At 46.4% G+C, this 17539-nt stretch overlaps 1 protein-coding gene across 4 annotated transcripts in view; it reads right to left on the minus strand.

Annotated features, from left to right (window-relative positions):
- MED15 (mediator complex subunit 15) overlaps window positions 1-17539 on the minus strand; it is a 65056-nt gene that overhangs the window by 23007 nt on the left and 24510 nt on the right. For 2 of the 4 annotated variants that reach the window (XM_004480974.5, XM_023585354.3), the window contains exons 3-5: window positions 9890-9941; window positions 8323-8352; window positions 6511-6723 (exon numbers count right to left, since the gene is read on the minus strand). In XM_004480974.5, the coding sequence (XP_004481031.2) occupies window positions 6511-6723; window positions 8323-8352; window positions 9890-9941 (295 nt within the window). The remainder of the gene's footprint in view (window positions 1-6510; window positions 6724-8322; window positions 8353-9889; window positions 9942-17539) is intronic. The other 2 variants (XM_058281788.2, XM_058281787.2) reach the window with 1 other exon arrangement.

The raw sequence follows: 17539 nt of genomic DNA on the forward strand, positions 1-17539 counted from the left end.
TGAACAGTTTCAACACCACAGGGGCCCTCGGCCTCTTCCCTTCAGCAACCTCAACCTGTGGCAATCACTGATGTGTCGCTTGTTTCTAAAATGCTATCATTTCAAAATGGGAACCGTATAGTAGATAACCTTTAAGGATTAGCTGTTTTTATTCAGCACATTTCTCTGGAATGTGCAGATGGTAGTGTGTATCAGTGGTTCCTTTCTGTTGCTGAAAGGAACTCCAGTAGCATGGAATGCACCAAAAGTTGTTTTGCCATTCTACTGCTGAAGGGCATTGGGATGATTCCAGTTTGGGGTTATTACAAACAGAGCTGTCACACCCATTGGCTGAGAGGTTTCTGTATGCGCCTAAGTCTGTTCCTCTAGCTAAATGCCCAGGAGGGCAAGTGCTAGGTCCAAAGGTAGGTGCATGTTCAGTTTTTTATCCATATCCTTGCCAGCATTTGGTGTTTTCACTATTTTTGCCATTCTCCTAAGTCCAAGAATTTTTTATTCATCTTTTCGGTTCTGACGTCTAACCTCAACTGTTTTACAGTAAAAAAAACATTATCTGTTGACAGTACTTATACACTACGAGTCACTTTACAGTTTACTTATTTATTTTGAGATACTGGGGCCAGGGATTGAACCCAGGACCTAGTATTTAGGAAGACAGCACTCAATCATTGAGCCACATTGCCTCCCTTGAGTTGGTTTTTGTTTCCTTGTTTTGTTTTTAAGAGGCACTGGGAACCAAACCCAGGACCTCCCATGTGGGAAGCAGGCACTTAACTACTTGAGTCACATCCACTCCTATGGTTTATTTTTGAAATGTATTTGTTCTATCTACCTCCTTAATAAAGCTTGTTCATTATGTTATTCAAATCTTCTCTAACTTTATCACTTTTTTGTCTGCTTAACTGTAAGTAAATGATAATTGCCCAATATATCTTTTATCATTTTTTATTTTCAAACCTTTCTGAATCTCTTATTTTAGCAGTGTTTCTTATAAAGATTATATAGGTATACTGTTATCTTTCATTTATGTTCAATCTCATAATTCTTGTCTTTTAGCAGGAAAGTTTAGGCCATTCATATTTATTATGACTATTTGTATTTTTCAATTTATTTCTCTGTCTTCCCTTTCATTTTCGTTGCATTTCGTTATATTGGTTGGATTTTTGTTTGTTGGGCTTTTTCCCCCTTTAGTGAATTTTTTTCCTACCACTTTGGATTATTATTTTTTTTATTTTGTTCCCCCTTTGAGATGGCTCCCCTTATCTGCTTGCTCGTTGTTTTTGCCCATTGTTTGCGCTCACTGTCTGCTCATTGTGTTTTCTAGTTGTTTTTTCTTTAGGAGGCACTGAGAATTGAGCCCGGGACCTCCCATGTGGGAGGCAGGTACTCAACTACTTGAGCCACATCTACTCCCTGCTCATTTTGGGGTTTTTTTGCTCATTATCTATGGTTTTTCCTTGTTTTTGCTTGATGCCTGCTCACTGTCTGCTCATTGTCTGTCTTCTTTAAAAGGCACTGGGAATTGAATGCAGGACCTCCTATGTGGGACATGAGTGTCCAACTGCTTGAGTTACATTCCCTCCCCTTGATTTGGAATTTACAAAAGTATTTTTATTATTTTAGCAATTTACTCTTTCTACTTGATCATGCAAATTTAACTTTACAAAGTAAAAAGTAAAAAGTTTATCAGCATTTTAACCTCTTTCCCAAACAAGACAAGGACTTTTGAACACACTATTTTCAAAATTTGGTTTACTAATTATTTTGTTGTTGTTGTTTTTGTTTTTATTAATTATTTTTAAAAGTAGTTTTTACATGTATATGATATACCTGATATAGGCCCCACTTATTTCCATTAGGTTCTGTTCCTGCAAACATTATATTAAGAGGCAGGAAAGAATAATGGCTAGGTTTGAACTAGACTGCCTGGACTCAAATCCCAGCTGTTACTGCTCTGTCTCAGCTTCCTCATCTGTAAGAAAATAATACCACCTCTCTGACACAATGCAGCAAGAATTCTTAGGTAAAACTGACAACAGTGGTTAGAATGTGGCAAGTTAGTACGAGGTTAACTTTAAGCATTATCACTTTACAGAAGTAATTTCTATTTACACCAAGGTTCTCAACCTTAGCACTATTGACATTTGTGACCAAATAATTGTGTCGTAGGGGCCTGTCCTGTACACATTTAGCAGCCTCCCTGGCCTTTGCCCATTAGATGCCAGTAGCACACCCACAGTTATGACATCCCCAAATGTCTCTGCACATTGTCAAATGTCCCCTGGGGTACAAAATGGCCTCTGGCTAAGAAATACTTGTTCAGATTTACTCATGTATTTACTACCTTACATGTTCAATGTTTCTTCTTCCATGTCACTTTCATACCTTGCATCTTAGAAGGATGATCAGAGCAGTAGGAGGAAATGGTGAGCAAATAAAAGAATAAAGCCTTTTGAAATCCTTACAATGAAGATCTCTTAGGTCTTGTTTGTGTAAAAATGTCTTTGCTCAGGAACTACAAAGGTTGGAGAAGATGTGGAGAGATAGGAACACTTAATTCACTGTTGGTGGGAATGCAGAATGGTACAGCCACTGTGGAAGACTGTTCAGCAGTTCCTAAAGAAGTTGAATATAGACTTGCCACACGACCCTGCAATACCACTACCGAGTATATACCCAGAAGAACTGAGAACAGTGACACGAACAGATACCTGGACACCAATGTTCACAACCACAACTATTCATGATTGCCAAAAGGTGGAAACAACCCAGGTATCCATCAACAGATGAATGGATAAACTAACTGTGGTGTATTCACATGACGGAATAGTATGCAGCTGTAAGAAGAAATGAAGTTGTAAAGCATATGACAACATGGATGAACTTGGAGGACATTACGTTGAGTGAAACAAGCAAGACACAAAAGGACAAATACTCTAAGACTGAGTTACTATGAACCAAATATATAGTGTAACATACTGTATAATCGAAAAAAATTTATATGTATCCAGTACATTTAACTGAGAAATGTATGTTTTTATTCAATCGTGTTTTCTTTTAGTTTTTAATTGTTTATATTTTCAACTATTAAATGTACAAAATTTTTTTAAAAAATTCTTTGCTCCCCTCTCATTCTTTAAAGAGAGTTTTGCTGGTACACACCTGGCCTGCCAGTTATATTCTCCATGCTCTAACAATATTTCATGATCTTCTGGACTCCAATGCTAAGTCTGCTGAATCTACTTATTGCTCCTTCAAATGAACCGGCTGTTTCTAAGGTTTTCTTTTGGTCTTTAATGTTTAGCATTCACAATAAAAGGTTAAGATGTAGCTACCTTTTATTTAACTTGCTGGGGGTCATCTGGGCTTTCTCAGCTAATACCTACCTCCTCACACACTACCATTCTTCCATTCTCTCCACTTGGCCCTTTTGGATTGTCTGTTAGAGGTCGGTTAGATTTTCTCATTTTATCCACATTTCTTACCCACGTTTTCACATTTTCATTATTTGCTACATTCCCAATTAATGTCATCATTGTAGCTTCTATATTCTAGCTCGCAAATCCTCTTTTCACCTGCATCAAATCTGTTTACTCAGCCACAATTTCTTAATCCAATAATTATATTTTTCATTTTCACAAGTTCCTTTTGGTTCATCTTATAATATGCTCTATCGTGTCAAGCCATGTGTCTGAGCCCTAGCAATTCCTGTAGGTGGTCCCTGAGCGTGCCCACTCCTGTTTATCACTTCTACTCTCCCTCACAGTGTCTCTAATTCCTTTCAAGCCTGGGGATCTTTGATCATGTGCTCACTGCTTGACATTAATCGGTCTGATTCCTGTGGGCCTAAATTGGGGACATTTTCCTCAAGCTGCACCTGATTGTGGGGGAGCCAGGGGACACCATCTGCCCCAGTGCAGACCCTGACTGGACAAAAGAATCAAGTCCCAGGCTCCTGTGTCTCACTGAGGGCCAAGGCTCAGAGGGGCAAAGAGCTTCCCCTACCTTCTGCAGGCCCAGCAATCCAAAAGTGCACCCTAACCAGGATCTAGTTATCCAGAAGGAGAAGGGTTCCTCAGCACACAGTCTGGCAAACAGCTGGAAACAAATTATTCTTTTAAAGTAGGTTTTCCAAGCACATGGTACAAAACTCACTAAAGAACAAAAATGTATAGCAGGAAATGTCAGTCTTGCTTCCAAACCTGTACCCCAGTCTCCAGCCCCAGACACATCCAGCAAGCAGTTTCAACATTTTGTATGACTAACCCCGGGCCTCCTGAACTGCCCTTTGAAAAACAGTCTCTGATACTGGCTCTGCCCTCTTGATAGACTGGATTAAGACTTGAAGCATTTGGAGAAGGCATCAGCAAATGCCTGTTGAGTGAAAGCACCTATTTCAGGTAGACTGGGAAGGTAAGAGGTCAATAAGAAGGAAGGTCTCTGACAGAGAAAGCAGCAGGACATGAAAGTAGAGAATGCACGTCAACTTTCAACTAGTGCCACACAGTAGATCAGGTTCTCCTGAAGCTGAAAACAGGATGTGGGCCAAGGTCAGACTGCAGAGGGTGTGGGCAGGATACCAAAGCTTCGCCACTGAACTTATGACAAATAATCGGTCTGAGATAAAGTCTGACAAGGCAAATCATGTGAGTATTCTAAACTCCAGCATTTTAAAGCTATTTCTCATAAAATAGAAGTTCATGGTAAAAAGAAATTCAGCCAGTATAGAGGGTAATGAAAAAGTAAGCAGAGTCAGGTGCGTCTCTTGCACCTGCCTGTGTATCAGGTGTATTTATATACCAAGAGAGAAGAGAGGAGACTGCAAGGAAGAACTTAGCAAAGACTTTAGGATGGAGGACACTAGAACATGCTAAATGGCAAGAAGTCAGTAAGAAGAAAAGAATGAAGATATGCAAAAGAAGGAGATGGCAGCTGATGGAGGAAGGTTCCAGAACAGGAGTGTGTGGGAATGAGGGTGTCATGGCCCCAAGAAGAGCAAAGTAGTGCTCACACAGGAAGCACTCACATGCTGACACCAGACGGGGGACGCAAGAAGGATGTGAGGGGGATGTAAGGGTACTCGAGTCCGGCAACCCAGTTACAATCCCAGCTCCAACAGGCCTGGCCTTGCAGGCCTTGGCCGCCTCCCTGACGAGGCAGAGGTGGCGACACTGCCCTCTTGATGGGGTTACTATAAGGTATACACTACAAAGATACACCGAACACAAAAACCAGTACACAAGTGTTCACAGGAGCGTTACTTGTACTAGCCCAAACCTGGAAGCAACCCCAGTGTCCTTCAAGGGTGAGTGGATCAACAAACTGTGGTCCATCCATACCGTGAATCCCACTAATACCAGTTTACAACAAAGAGGAAAGAACTACCAGTACAACTTGGCTGCATCCCAAGGGCGCTAGGAAAATGACAAAAGCCAATCTCAAAAAATCACATATTGAATGATTCCATTTATGTAACATTTGAAAAGAAACCAATTATAGAGGTAGAAAACAGATACACGGGTGCCAAGGTTTAGGGTTGGGGGAGGGTGTGATTACTAAGGGGTAACCATAGGCTGACTCATTCTACATGTGCTATAACTGCATGTAACTACATGCAGGTACACACATGCATACATGTGCACATAAAAATGCACGTAAAAACCAATAAGTCTGAATAAGGGACCTGAGTTATTAGTATTGCTTCAACATCAACGCCTTGGTTTTGACAAGGTACTAAGTAAAATATTATCACTGGGAGAAGCTGGGTGAAGGGTGCATGGGAACTCTCTGCTATTCTGCAACTTCCTGTGAGTCAAACTATTTCAAAAATGAAAAGTTATAAAAAGGAAAAAAAAAAATCACTGAAGCACTTTTGCAGAGTGCACGGCACAAAGTACTTGATAAATGTTTATGAGCCCCAAAGTACATGGAAACAGGCCCTGGGGAGAAGAGGGCAAAGGGTCTTTAACTGCCTCAAAAACCTATGACCCACGAGAGTCCCTGCCCTGCAGCTGCTCCAGCTCCTGCAGTGAGTGAAGGGATAAAGGCCGGCTCTCGCAGAGAAATGGGATGAGGACAAAGTGCCTCCTTTGTGGAAGGGGAAGCCTGACAGAGACCTGGCTGCAAGCCACAATGCAGGACTGACAACGGGACAACAGCAGCACTGGGAGGGACAGCTCCCAAGGTGTGGAACAAGGGGGTTGGGGGCTCTGGCCACAGCCCTGCTTCATGGCTGGAACACCCTGAACCATAACCTTCTGCTTAGTAACAGGGTCCCAGGCCACCCCGACCTCCCATGTTTCTGCCTCTCTGCCCTGGAGGAAGGGGAGTATCACTAAACCCTTCTGGTACCTCAAAGAAGGCCTGGAGCTTTTTCTCTCCACATATGACAAATACAGAAAGCTATTTGGAACCTATTTGTGCCTTCCTCAATACCCTCTTTAAGAAAAGGTATGACATGCCCTGTCCCCTGCAACAAGTGGCAAGTCCTCTTGGGTGTGTGGTACTTACTCTGTGGAGTTGCTGTGGACACAACTGCCATGCCATGAGGGGCCATGCCAGAGGTTCCAGGGGGTGGCTGCCCAGAGAGGGGCATGGGTTGGCCCATGGCACCAAGGCCACCCATCCCGCCCAGAGACTGTCCCGGGCCCCGAGAAGCCATGCCAATGCCAGCAGCTCCTGTGGGGGGCCCGCCGGTTAGGGTCTGGAGAGCATTCATTGGATCTGCAGAGACACAAGGGCACAGAGCCTCAGAAAGGCACCCGCTGAGCTGGGTGAGGCTTCCGTGGCTGTGAGGCCTCTCCCACCTGCAGGCTCCACCCCTCACAGCCCTTCACAGTGAGAAGCCCACAGGGTCCTGGGAGCCTTGTTCACCCCTGCCCTGGGCCAAGATTCAAGATGTGTCTGTCCCTGGACCTGGACTATGAGCCTTCCAAGGGCAGAGACCATGCCACATCCCTAGCCCAGCCCTGTGCCAGGTTCCTAATGTCGAGGGCAAGTGACCCCTCCCCTTCTTGCAGCCCCACTGGAGAAGGCTGGGGCCTAGCAGGCAGAGGGCAGCACCTAGTCCTCCTAGCTGGACACTCCTCCTGCTGAGGGAGCAAATGGCATATAGTGGACTCCAGCAAGTTCACTGGGCCTTATACAACAAACAGGACTATCGCCAGAGAAACCAGGAGAAATGAATCTAATCCATTACAGTGCTGGGCGGGTGAGGCCAGAAATCCCACCTCGGCTGCTCAGTCCATGTAGGACTCACAGCCCACAGCAATCATAGGAAAGACTCCTGTTTTCAGGGCCACTCCTCAAGAACTAGCACGGGAGTGATGGAGCCCCTTGCATGAGTCCACAGCCTGGACAGGCTCTGCATGGCACAGAGGGGCAAGGTGGTCCCCACCCACCCTGCCAGGTCAGTGTGGCCCCCCAGCAAACAAGGCGGTGACTGAGGTCAGTGAAGAACCTGATGCTCTCGCCAAAACCGAGGAGGGACTCATGGCAAATGGCTACCTGTAGACAGCCGCAGCCCAGAAGAATCACCCTGTCCTGGAACCAAGGACCCCGAGGACTCTGCGCTACAAGGCGAGGGAGTCCAGGCCATCTCCTGGTGCTCGATCCCCTGGCCCAGGCTGGCCAAGAATCACTGTACCACAGCAGACACCCCTGCTGGGAAAGGACCATATGGGCAGGTGCAGCTGGCCCGTGCTCAGGCATGGACTAACGCCCTGTGTGGCTGGCACCTCTGCCCACAGAAAAACAGACAGAGCTTCCTGCCCACGAGGCCAGGTTGGCCCCTCCCAACAGGGTGATGCTGAAGCTGAAGCTGCCACTTTAGATACGCTAAACCCTCTTATTTGCATCTTAGTCAGCAGAAGCCAAGGCTGTATTAACTGGAGTCCCTTTGATAAAACCTTGAAATTTAAAAATTTAAAAAAAAAAACATAACTTATAAAGAAACTTTATAACTTAAACTACTACTACTGTAGATTTTCACACTGTAGTATGATCGGTTCTCTCCCAGAAAGCTCAAAGTTCTAGCTGTCTTAAGTTTGTGAGTATTTGTACTTGTTCTGCTGAGCAAAACAGCATTTTCATGAAGCAGAATGGACGGCATCGTCTGATCCAAACTCTGTCGGGAAGGAGGACGGAGGAGGCCGGGCCTGCTGCTCACCAGCGCGGTCACAGCCAGCCAGGGCGCTCCCGCCAGCACACTTCCTCTTCCCTTAACAGGGGTAGCCCAGGCACACAGAGTACCCACTACCTTATTCCTGCTGCCCAGAATCTTATATTTGGAAAAACTTTAATTCAAAAAGGAAAAACTCTTACCACTGACGGAAGCTTGAGATTTCTTGTTATCTATATAAAAATAAGAATAAAAACAGTCAGCAAAGTTTTATGTAATCATGTGTTCATTCCTATGGATGAGTCACTGTTGTAGGCATTTTTGCCTTTGGGTCATTTGCAAAAACAGAGCTAAGCCTGCCTAGAAGCCAGGCGAAACACACCTGTCGGCTACAAAGACTGGACCCGCAAGGAGCTCCTGGTGCTCCCAGCAACTGGGGGTGAGGGTGGGACGCCGAAGAGCACCTGCTCCTCGCAGCATGGAAGTCACAAGGGAGGCCAAGGAAAGAGAGGGTGCAAAACTGCTCCAGGGTCAGCCTGGGGCTTGGGAGAAGTACCTCCAAGGCTGAGGTAGGCGGGGGGACAGGCAAAGCCTTCTGGGCCTACTCTGGCTTTCCTTCCCTCCTTCCCCGCCACATTCTGGCTCAGGCGAGTAGAAATCTATGACGGGCCAGAATGATGCTGAGCACCACTCTGTGAGACGGTACCTCCATTTCCTAGAGGAAGACACTGAGGCTCAGAAAGGACTTGCCCAAGGCTGGCTCAAAGTCAGGCCTGGCTGGACCCAGAACCAGGGCACAAGTGCTGCTGCAGCATCAGCTGCCACACCAACAGCCAGCTGACCCTCAGCCTTCTACTTTGTTCCGTGCCCTAAGCTTGCAAGGCAGGGCTGTGTGCACCATGGAGCCAGGGCCGCCTTGTGAACACACAAGCAGCGTGGCCAAGAGTCCTGCCAGGAATAAGCTGGGCCCAAGCATCCAAGGTGCTCATTCTCTAGGCTCGCAGCTCCTTCTGTTTATCTACACTTCACAGGACCTTCCCACACTCTGCAACAAAAGTAACATCAATCAAAGTTTACCTTGCTGGTCATCCTGATAAAATGTTATTGTGGAAAGAAACAAAACTGACTGGCACATGGGGACTTGGAAATCACCCATGGTTCCCTTGACCAGAGGTTACTGGAAATAACTCTGTCATGGCTTCTGCAACCAATGTTCTGACTGTAGCTAAGCCTTGTGGGAGCAGCAGAAGGACTTGTCAGAGCGCCTGCTCCAGGCACCAGAGCCCTACTCTCTGGGGTTGCCTAGCTGTGGGGTGGTGGGAGGTGCTGGAGGCTGAGACCACGGGGCGCCTGCCACCCCAGGCTTCTTCTGGGGACGAGGGAATGTAGCTGCTCAGGCACGCTCAGTGTCTACATGTGGGCGATATGCTGACCTGTAACACATCAAGATCCTTGAGATGTCCAGACCCCTGGACACCAGTTCCATTAAAAAATGGAGATGAAATGGACAAGACCAAAAAAGCAGCCCAGTTTAGACCACTTTGAGGGAGTTTCCATTAAGCTCAAATCAGCACTTTTGAGGCTGAGGCGCAGGGAGGATGGGAAATAAGGGATCAAATGTATTGCAATGGACAACTTCCCAGAAAGCAGGCATGTTTACAGACGTTCGACTCAGTGCTGCAGCCAAGTGCCTCCTCTGCAGCAGCGACCAAGACAGCCTCTCACTGTGGCACTGATCACACCAACCCAGAAGTGAAAATGTTTACTTACGGATGTCTCGAAAATGGATAATGAGCCTGGCCACAAGAGAAAGGTATTCATCCTAAAACGAGAACAAGAAGCATTTCAATCCCAGATGAAGCAGCGAGGCCATGTGACTCCCTCTCCCACCCCTGCACACGGTTCCTCCCGCAAGGCTGCTGGCCTTGGGGCCAACTTATACCGATGGTGATACTCTGCCCAGGCATAACCCTTCCTGGACTCCATCTTTCAGAGAAGAGCAGGGAACATTCAGCGAGGCCCAGCAATAAAAGGGAGCAAGAAACCACTGGTCCTTCTGTTCTGAGGCCATCAAAGCTGTATCCCTTTCCAGAGGGGCCAGCCTGACCCTGAGAGGACAAGGGGCTGGCCTAAGGTCATGGGCTCATTGGCTGTAGATGAGGATGACTGTGCTTGTCTTGGCACCATTTGTATCCAAGTGCTTTCATTTTTCATGCTCAGCCTGTTGCCCTTTCACAGCTGGCATTTCATTTGTGTGCAAATCTGGACTGTGGCTTTGTGGGATCTGTGCTCATCTCAATCTCCTGGGCAGCTCTACCCCAGGGTGCAGGGGAAGCCCACTTGCTGACAGCCTCCTGGTCCAGGCTGCTAGGTGCCTGGAACTCCACAGACTTCCTCTTTGCCCCCAGACTGCCCCAAATGGACAAAGCCCTAGCTCTCTGCCCTCCCTGCACGACTTTCCTTCTAAGTCACTACTCTCTCCAGAGAACAGATGGACAGGCAGCATCTATGCAGCGAGGGTCCTGCGGCAACACCACGGTGGCACTGTCTGGGTCACATACCCTGTGAGCCCAGGGCAAACAGGAACCAGAGCTGCAGGAAGACTTATGTGGAGGGGGAGTAAAATGAAAGTGGGTTTAGATGAATTAAAAAGATAAGGTTATAAACCTTTATTACCCCTTCTCTCTCTCCAAGCTCCACCCCACTACTTTCTTTCCTCTGGGGGAATTAGCAGAGGATTAGTGAGAGATGAGGGCCAAGGGAGAGAAACGGGTGACAACAGAGGCAGGGAGGGCAGGCATAGAGCTTTTGTCAACATTCTGACTTCCGACTTCCCTGCCCCACCCCCATCAATTTCCTGTAGGAAGGACAATGTGCTGGAGCTGAAGAGGCCCCGGCTTTAGTTGGGCTCCTGACAGTGTGTGGTGCGTGGGGCCAAGGACTAAGCACAAAGGAGAGGACCTTCAGGACAGTCAAGCCAGTACCTTACATCTTGTCAAGTCTCGGGACCAGTCTTTAGGTCTGCAGTATTTGAAAGTAATTTGTTGAAAGAGGGCTCTCCATTTCCATTAAATAGATTAAGAGGAAGCAGGTTTAAATGTAGGTTAAATCCTTGGACTTAGACCCAGGGCACAGTAAATGAGGCTCAGAAACTGCCTCCAGCCACCTTGGGTACAGGGCCAGGTGAGTGTGCCCTGCCACCAGCCGGCCACTCACTCCCTCTTGCTCCCTGGCACCCTGGCCTGTGATGGCCTCCCTCTTTGCTCACAGCCTACGCCGGCCGGCAGTCTGCCCTCAGCTGACACTAACCCACTGGCCTGTGGAGGCTCTGGGGACATGCGAAGTAGCTGGTGAGACTGCAGCAACCTGACACCTTAAACGGGCTTGGGACACAGTCAGTCACATTTCCTGAATCTTTCCAAAGGCTAGGACATCCAGGAACACCTGGGGATGGACTGCTGCAGGGCAGCTGCAAGAGTGCCCCGAGTTTCTTTGCAGCATGAGAAAACCCTGGAACCTCAAACTGCACCTTGTACCTCTGCTCCCCTGGGCTGTACCCTTTTACTTTACCAGTTGTGGAGCTGCTGCTCCTTAATGTCCCTTTTTGGGACACTGGTATCCAAACTGACTTTCCCAACTGTGAGCCTTCTGAGCCCCCATCCAGAAGGACTAGTTATGGTATCTTCCTTCTGTCCAAAGTACCCTAATTCTCTACTCAAAAAAAAAGGGCTCACTGGCGCAGAACCTGTACCATCTCCCCTGTTCGCCATCAAAAATCTGTGTCCAAGGAAATGGATGTGGCTCAAGCAACTAGACCCCCATCTACCAAATAAGAGGTCCAGGGTTTGATTCCCGGGGCCTCCTGGTGAAGGCAAGTTGGCCCCACACAGCCAAGATGACACAACAAAAAGAGACACAGAGGAGAGACAGTAAGAGATGCAGCAGATCAGGAAGCTGAGGTGGTATAAGAGATTGAGCACCTCTCTCCCACTCTGGAAGGTCCCAGGCTTGGTTCCAGTGCCACCTAAAGAGAAGACAAGCAGACACAGAAGAACACACAGCAAATGGACACAGAGAACAGACAACAGGGGGAGGAGGGGAAAGAATAAATTAATTAAAAACGAAACAAAACAAAAAAGCAACCTGTGTCCACACAAGGATAAATGTCACCAGACCATGACCCTGACAGCTGACACTCAAACACTTTGTGAGGTGCCAGGCACAGTTGTAAGCACATAGGTATTCATTTAATTTTCCCTACAATCCATGAGATGGGTCCCATCAGGATGCCCATTGTACAGAAGAGACAACAGAAACATTAAAGGAAAAAGAAAGGCTTCAGGGAGTTGAAAACCTTGCTGGACCTGGGCCCAGCGCAGCAGAGGTAGTGAAGGCCTCTCCCCAGGAGATGGGGAGGGAGCACTGGGACCAGGAAGAAGGCAAAGGGGGAGGCAGGGCCACACCCATCCACACACCCTACGCCTTCTGTACACAAGGGGAACCTAAACATGTATCTGCAAAAAAGAAACGCTGAAAGGATAAACCAAACTGGAGCTTACAGTTATCTCCAGGGAATACTGGGAATGGGCTAGATAGGAGACTTTTTGGGATCCACCTTGCTCTTGATTTTTTGAGAACATGTAACTCTTTTGCCCAGGGGAAAGAACCAAATCAAAAGAAGAAAGGATAGGGAAGCAGACTTCGCCCAACGGATAGGGCATCCACCTACCACATGGGAGGCCCACGGTTCAAACTCCAGGCTCCCTTGACCCGTGTGGAGCTGGCCCATGCAAAGTGCTGATGTGCGCAAGGAGCGTCCTGCTATGCAGGGGTGTCCCCCGCATAGGGGAGCCCCACGTGCAAGGAGTACGCCCCATAAGGAGAGCCACCCAGCACAAAAGAAAGTGCAGCCTGCCCAAGTATGGCGCTGCACACACAGAGAGCTGACAAAACAAGATGACACAACAAAAAGAAACACAGATTCCCGGTGCTGCTGATAAGGATAGAAGCGTCACAGAAGAACACACAGTGAATGGGCACAGAGAGCAGACAACTGGGGGGATGGGGGGGAGGGGAGAGAAATAAATAAATAAATCTTAAAAAGAGTTTAAAAAAAAAAGAAGAAAGGATAATTCCCCCAAAATCAAAATGGAAATGAATGACTTGGCTATCAAGTTGTTAGTGGAATTATACAGGGTGAAAATTCTTTGGAGTGGCTTTTTTTTTTTGACTGCCTAAGTTTAGTGGAATGGATATATTTTAAGGACAAAGAGAGCTGCAAAGAAACCTTCAATTTTAATTCCACATTGTATTATTAGTGGCAATAGTTGACTTTTATGCAGAAACTATTTTAGAGTAAAGCGTAATTTTGCTAACGATATCAGAAATCAAGATAGTCATAGTAACAGAAAGATACATGTTTAAAATGAAAAAAATAAAAACTCTGTAAGGTTAAATTAAAATTGGAAATAATGTGAAATTATGTTTGGTTTTTTTTTAGGGAGAGTACTGTTATTTCAAAAACACTTATTTCTTCTTAGCTGTTCACTAAAAAGCCCAAATACAATGAGCAACCCAGTGTCTACCCTGCATCCCCTAAATACCATTTCACGCTGAAAAAAGGAAGCAGGACTCAGGGGAACAGCTGATTCTGAGCCTAAAGGCAAGCAAGCTATAAAAGATTAATGGGGAAAGTGGATCTGGCCCAATGGATAGGGTGTCCACCTACCACATGGGAGGTCCAAGGTTCAAACCCCGGGCCTCCTGACCCGTATGGAGCTGGCCCACGTGCAGCGCTGATGCACACAAGGAGCGCCATGCCACGCAGGGGTGTCCCCCGCGTAGGGGAGCCCCACACACAAGGAGTGCGCCCCGTAAGGAGAGCCACCCAGCATGAAAAAAGTGCAGCCTGCCCAGCAGTGGTGCCGCACACACCAAGAGCTGACACAGCAAGACGACGCAACAAAATGAGACACAGATTCCGGGCGCCGCTAACAAAAGCGGACACAGAAGAACACACAGCGATTGGAAACAGAGAGCAGACAACTGGGAATGGGGGTTGGCGGGGAAGGGGAGAGAAATAAACAAAAAATAAATCTTAAAAAAAAAAAAGATTAATGGGAGAATGCAAGTCGACACAGAAGAACACACAGCGAGTGGACACAGACAGCAGACAATGGGGGGGAGCGGAGATAAATAAATCTTTAAAATAAAAAGATTAATGGGGTCGACATAGGGCACCCCAAGAGTGACAAGAACACTTGGGTTCTCCTGTGGGGCAGGGATGAGGCCATTTAAGCCTCAGAATGAATGCAACGGACTGACACACACCAGAGCCACAGCCCTGAGCTTAAGATGTCACTCACAGAAAGAGGAACCCATCCCCACGCCCACTCCCAAACCCCACAGGCAGCAACACATCCTGTAACAAGGAGCCACAGCACAATGGCCTTCATTTCCCTGACAGTCATGGGGCAAGCTGAGTTTCGATCCATCAAGAACCCCTAGTTGATGGGGAAAATCCTTCTTTAGAGAAAAATTCCATACAATAAAGGTGTGAGAAAGGACAGAATTAGGGAAAATTACCATTTTACAATCCCTGATTAAATGACAGAACCATTGGATGAAAAGTAAATTGGGGGGGGGGGCAGGAAGCGGACTTGGCTCAACTGACAGAGCACTTGGCTCAACTGACAGAGCGTCTGTCTACCACATGGAAGGTCCAGGGTTCGATCCCCAGGGCCTCCTGACCCATGTGGTAAGCTGGCCCACAAGCAGTGCTGTTGCACACAAGGAGTGCCATGCCTTGCAGGGGTGCCCATACGCAAGGAGTATGCCCCACAAGAAGAGCTGCACCATGTGAAAAAAGCGCAGCCCACCCAGGAGTGGCGCCGTACACACGGAGAGCTGACGCAGCAAGATGACACAACAAAAACGAGATGCAGTTTCCCAGCGCCACCAGATAATGCAAGCGGACGCAAAAAAACACACAGAGAATGGACACAAAAGAGCAGACAATGGGGGGGAGGGGGAGAGAAATAAAATAAAATGCTAAAAAAAAAAAAAAAAAGTGAATGGGGGAGGTCCCAGGTTCAGTTCCCCATGCCTCCTAAAGACAAACAAGACAGCGACCTGACATGACAGGCTGGTGCAGCAAGCTGGCTCAACAAGATGACACAATGAGGAGACAAAACGAGGAACACAATGAGAGACACAACAAGCAGGGAGCAGAGGTGGCACAAGAGATTGGGTGCCTCCCTCCCTTAGGGAAGTCCTGAGTTCGGTTCCTTGTGCCTCCTAAAAAGATGACAAGCAGACACAGATAGTAGATAGTACACAACAGACAGACACACAGAGCAGATAGGGAGCTCTAACAACGTGGGAGGGGGAATAAATACATAAAATAAAATCTTTAAAAAAAAAAAAGAATGGGATATATATACCCCAAAGAAAGACTCAGGTATTTATTTGTACACCAGTGTTCGCTGCAGCACTATTCACCACAGCCGAAAGGTGGAAGTAACCCCAAGTGTTCATCAGCAGATAGACAGATAAACAAAATGTGGTCTATTCATGCAATGGAATATTATGCAGCCATAAAAAGAGATGAGGTTCCTGATGTATGCAACAACATGTATGAACCTTAAAAATACAATGTTGAGTGAAATAAGCCAGACACAAAAGGACAAATATTGTATGATTTCACTTACATGAAACATCAAGACCAGGCAAATTCAAAGAGACCAAGAAGACCAACAGTGGTTACCAGGGGTGGGAGTGGGGGAGGTATAAATGGGGAGTTGTTGCTTCATGGAGGTAGAGTTTTGGTAATGGATGGTGGTGATGGTAGCACAACACTGAGAATGTTAATTAATGCCACTTAACTGGACACTCAATGGTTAAAATGACAAATTTTATGTTTATATATATTACCATGATTTTTTTCTCAAAAGAAATGCCTTGATGAAAATATGATTAACTTCATTATTGACCAAGGAAATACAAGGTAAAATCACAAGGCAAAAATAAAAAATTAATTTAACAACAAAAAAACAAAACAAAAAAAACCCATAATGCCACACATCACACACTCACCAGAATGGCTAACATCTAAAATGAGAAAGACAAAAATACCCAGTACAGATGAGCATGGAAAGCAACCCAAACTCTCACAGGCAGCTTGTGAAAGCACACTGGTAGAATCCCTCTGGAAAACTCCTGTGTCAGCTAAAGCTACTAAAACTGGACCTATGTCCCAGCAATTCCACTCACAGATATATATCCCAGAGAAGTGCATACACACAGGCAATGAAAGACATGTACAAGAACATTCTTTTCTTTTTTTTAGCAAATATAGGGAAGCTTTATTTTTTTTTAATTGCCTTTTTTTTTAAAGTTACATAGATCACAGAGAATATTAATTCCCAATTACTGTAACCTCAAATGCCCATCGACAGAATGGATAAACTGTGGTATAGTCACATAATGGAATACTATACAACAACTATATGTATGACATGGATAAATCTCACAAATATAAGGTTGAGCAAAAGAAGCCAGACTCAAAGAGGAGTTAATGAACGATTGTTGAAATAAAGGTCCCTCTCTGATGTCAGAAGTCAAGTTAACTAACTCCTTAGAGAGGGGGAACGACCGGAAAGGAGATGGACTGGGGTTTGTTTCCAGCTCTGGAGGATATTATAACATGACGGTGGTCAGCTGTGAAAATTCACTGAGCTGTGCATGTACAATTTGTGTACTATTCTGTATAACATACTTCAATGACGTTAAAAGAATAGAAAAACAAAAGTGGACAGGGAGTTTTACAAGGTAAGAGTGGAACTGCCACATTCCGAGCCCCCGACCCACTGTGGCCTCATGAGAAAAGCAAGGTGTACAGAAATGCAAATTGAAGGCACCAACCCCTTCAGATGCATTCCTGCTAACAAGCCCACTTCATCCAAATCTAATCTGGCCTTTCGCTCTAGTGTCCAGATGGTGGGAAATTAGGGGAGGCAGGAGCGAGAGGGATGAGAAGGGGTCACAGGGAAGCCTCTGGCTTCTCCAACGGGCAGTGAGTGGCCTGAAGGAAGAGAGGGATCTTGTTTGGATTCTGATTCAAATAAACCAACCATGAGGAGTAAAGTGTTGAGGCAGTGAGGGTTCCTCAAGCAGAACCATAATGGGGCACCATGGAGGGGTGCTGCCAGTACTTGGGGTCCCTGGCATGCCTGCCGTTTGAAGAGTGAAGTGTGCAGAGTTGAGATGTGGTGAACTCGGGATCTGCTTTTCAGTACTCAGGAGGGAAACAGACACGGAGGAGGGAAGGGAAGGACTGCAAGACCTCTGCAGTAGGCTGTGGATTAGAGTACGTGGTGCCTCTCTGCTTTTCTGTCTGTTTGAAAGTTTTCCTAACATGGT

Source organism: Dasypus novemcinctus, chromosome 19 (genome assembly GCF_030445035.2).
Source record: "Dasypus novemcinctus isolate mDasNov1 chromosome 19, mDasNov1.1.hap2, whole genome shotgun sequence".
NCBI lineage: Eukaryota > Metazoa > Chordata > Mammalia > Cingulata > Dasypodidae > Dasypus > Dasypus novemcinctus.